At 36.6% G+C, this 1,993-nt stretch overlaps 1 protein-coding gene across 1 annotated transcript; it reads left to right on the top strand.

The window, feature by feature from the left end:
• Positions 1 to 894: 894 nt before the first annotated feature.
• On the top strand, positions 895 to 1,374 carry LOC105219097 (fibrinogen C domain-containing protein 1-like). Its single transcript, XM_029044764.2, has one exon. It carries the CDS (start codon positions 895 to 897, stop codon positions 1,372 to 1,374), a length of 480 nt encoding a protein of 159 aa, XP_028900597.2.
• Positions 1,375 to 1,993: the final 619 nt, after the last annotated feature.

The raw sequence follows: 1,993 nt of genomic DNA, 5'->3' as shown, positions 1-1,993 counted from the left end.
TCGCTTAGCTTTGGTATTACCCAATTTATTCATAATGCGATACGTATGACCATTGCTATGTTTGACAGAATTTTTAAGCAGTTGTGTAAACTTCATAATAACATCTGATTGCTTTTCAAAGATACCCATTGTATCTCTATATCCAATCCCTATTCGCATAATCACTTAATAAAGTATTTGTATTTGTATTAAATAAATAAAATTTCCCGAAGCTAAAAACCTACACCATACTTATAACCACCATTCTAGAGAACGATATCAGAAGCATCAAATATATATGTATCAGGAGTGGATTGAATAGCGATAATGAAATTAATGTGTGAGGGAGAGGCAAAACTAAAATGGCTCAACAAATTTCGGTTCTCTTCCTCATGTGGTCGATAGGCACTGACAGTCTATCGAGATCAAACTTCTTAACCGGAAATTACCAAACATGTTGTCATCTCTCTGGTTAGTTTTCAGACACACACGAGCTCTACACATTTCCTGACCAAGATCGTAGTGCACTCTGAGCACTACCTAAACAATTTAAGACAAGTTCTAAAGTCCAACGAAGAGGCATTCACATAGAAACCATCGCAAATGAAAAGCTCTATATACCCCGAAAAAGTAGAGTTTATTTCCCCTAACATATTGTTGAAGTTCCGATAAAAGCATAATACCAGGTGTGTTTAATTGCAATGTTTATGCAGAATTAAATAATGGCTTTCCATATCTAAAGCTAAAGTTCCCCTCTTGAGGGCACAATAACAATAAAACCCTTTATATTCTTTATATTTCAAACTCATTCAACCTCTCTCTCTATTTGTACGCGTTTGTAATTTATCAAGAGAACATATAAATAGCGCTGTTGAATGTCTCTGAAAGGTTATTTTGGAAAGTAAATTTGCGAAGATGAGTAGACCGGAACGTTTCAAGATGTTTGCAGTTGCACTGGTGCTTTGCGGTGCTTTCGGCACCAATACGGCTAGCGATATGGTCAACACCTTCGATACAAAATATTTACCGGCGAATTGCAATGAAGCGATTTATTTGGCTGGGAGCAAAGCTAAAAGTGGAATATATAAAATACAATTGCCTCTACCATATGGTGATGGAAAATCGTTCTACGTTAACTGTTTGCTAGATCCATTGGGTGAAGAAGCCTGGACGCTAATACAATTACGACGAGACGAATACATGGACTTTTTTCGAGGCTGGGAGGAGTATAAGAACGGCTTCGGAAACTTGAATAGGAATTTTTTTATCGGGCTTGATAAATTACATGCATTAACGACTTCACAATTGCACGAATTATGGATCGAGTTGAGGGATTTCGATAATGTAACGAAACATGTCAAGTACGACAGTTTTGCCATTGCCGACGAAAGCTAAAAATATGCGTTGAGTATATTGGGAGAATATTCGGGCACAGCAGGTGATGCCATGTTAGGTAGACACGATGACGGCAAATTCAGCACTCACGATCAAGATAATGGTGAACGTGGTTTTAATTGCGCAGAATATTATAAAGACGGTGGTTGGTGGTATGGCTGGCATGGTTGTCACGACAGGTGCATTTTTTATTTTATCTCAATTTGCAGCCACTTAAATGGAGTCTATCTTAATGGTGTCAATAACAAATATGCTGAAGGTATAGTTTGGAGGACTTGGCATGGATATTACTATTCGATGAAATATGTGCATATGGCAATCAGACCAAAAGATTTAAGCATCAACAACAGATTCGTACATTAATATTGGATTAAAAAATAAGAATGACACCGGTTTAGCCATACATTGTATAAAGTTTAATTATTCTCCTAATAAATGAGAGTAGAAAATAAATAGCTTTTGTGTAGACTATACGCTCACTTAATAAAGATTCCCTCTGTTTAAATATAAATAGCTGAGAGCTTTACCGATATTTCGGTGAAAAATTACCACCCTTAGGCACTGAGTTCTTCAAGTTCGATATCCGCGGAATTGAAAAATTATAGTCCGATTTCGACAA

This window comes from Zeugodacus cucurbitae, chromosome 6 (assembly GCF_028554725.1).
Source record: "Zeugodacus cucurbitae isolate PBARC_wt_2022May chromosome 6, idZeuCucr1.2, whole genome shotgun sequence".
Classification (NCBI taxonomy): Eukaryota; Metazoa; Arthropoda; class Insecta; order Diptera; family Tephritidae; genus Zeugodacus; species Zeugodacus cucurbitae.
Note: the sequence above shows the minus strand (reverse complement) of the source record. Positions and strands in the feature narration are given on the sequence as shown.

Excerpts from the sequence above, each read along its gene's own strand:
- LOC105219097 (XM_029044764.2), top strand. The coding sequence starts at position 895 with ATGAGTAGACCGGAACGTTTCAAGATGTTTGCAGTTGCACTGGTGCTT.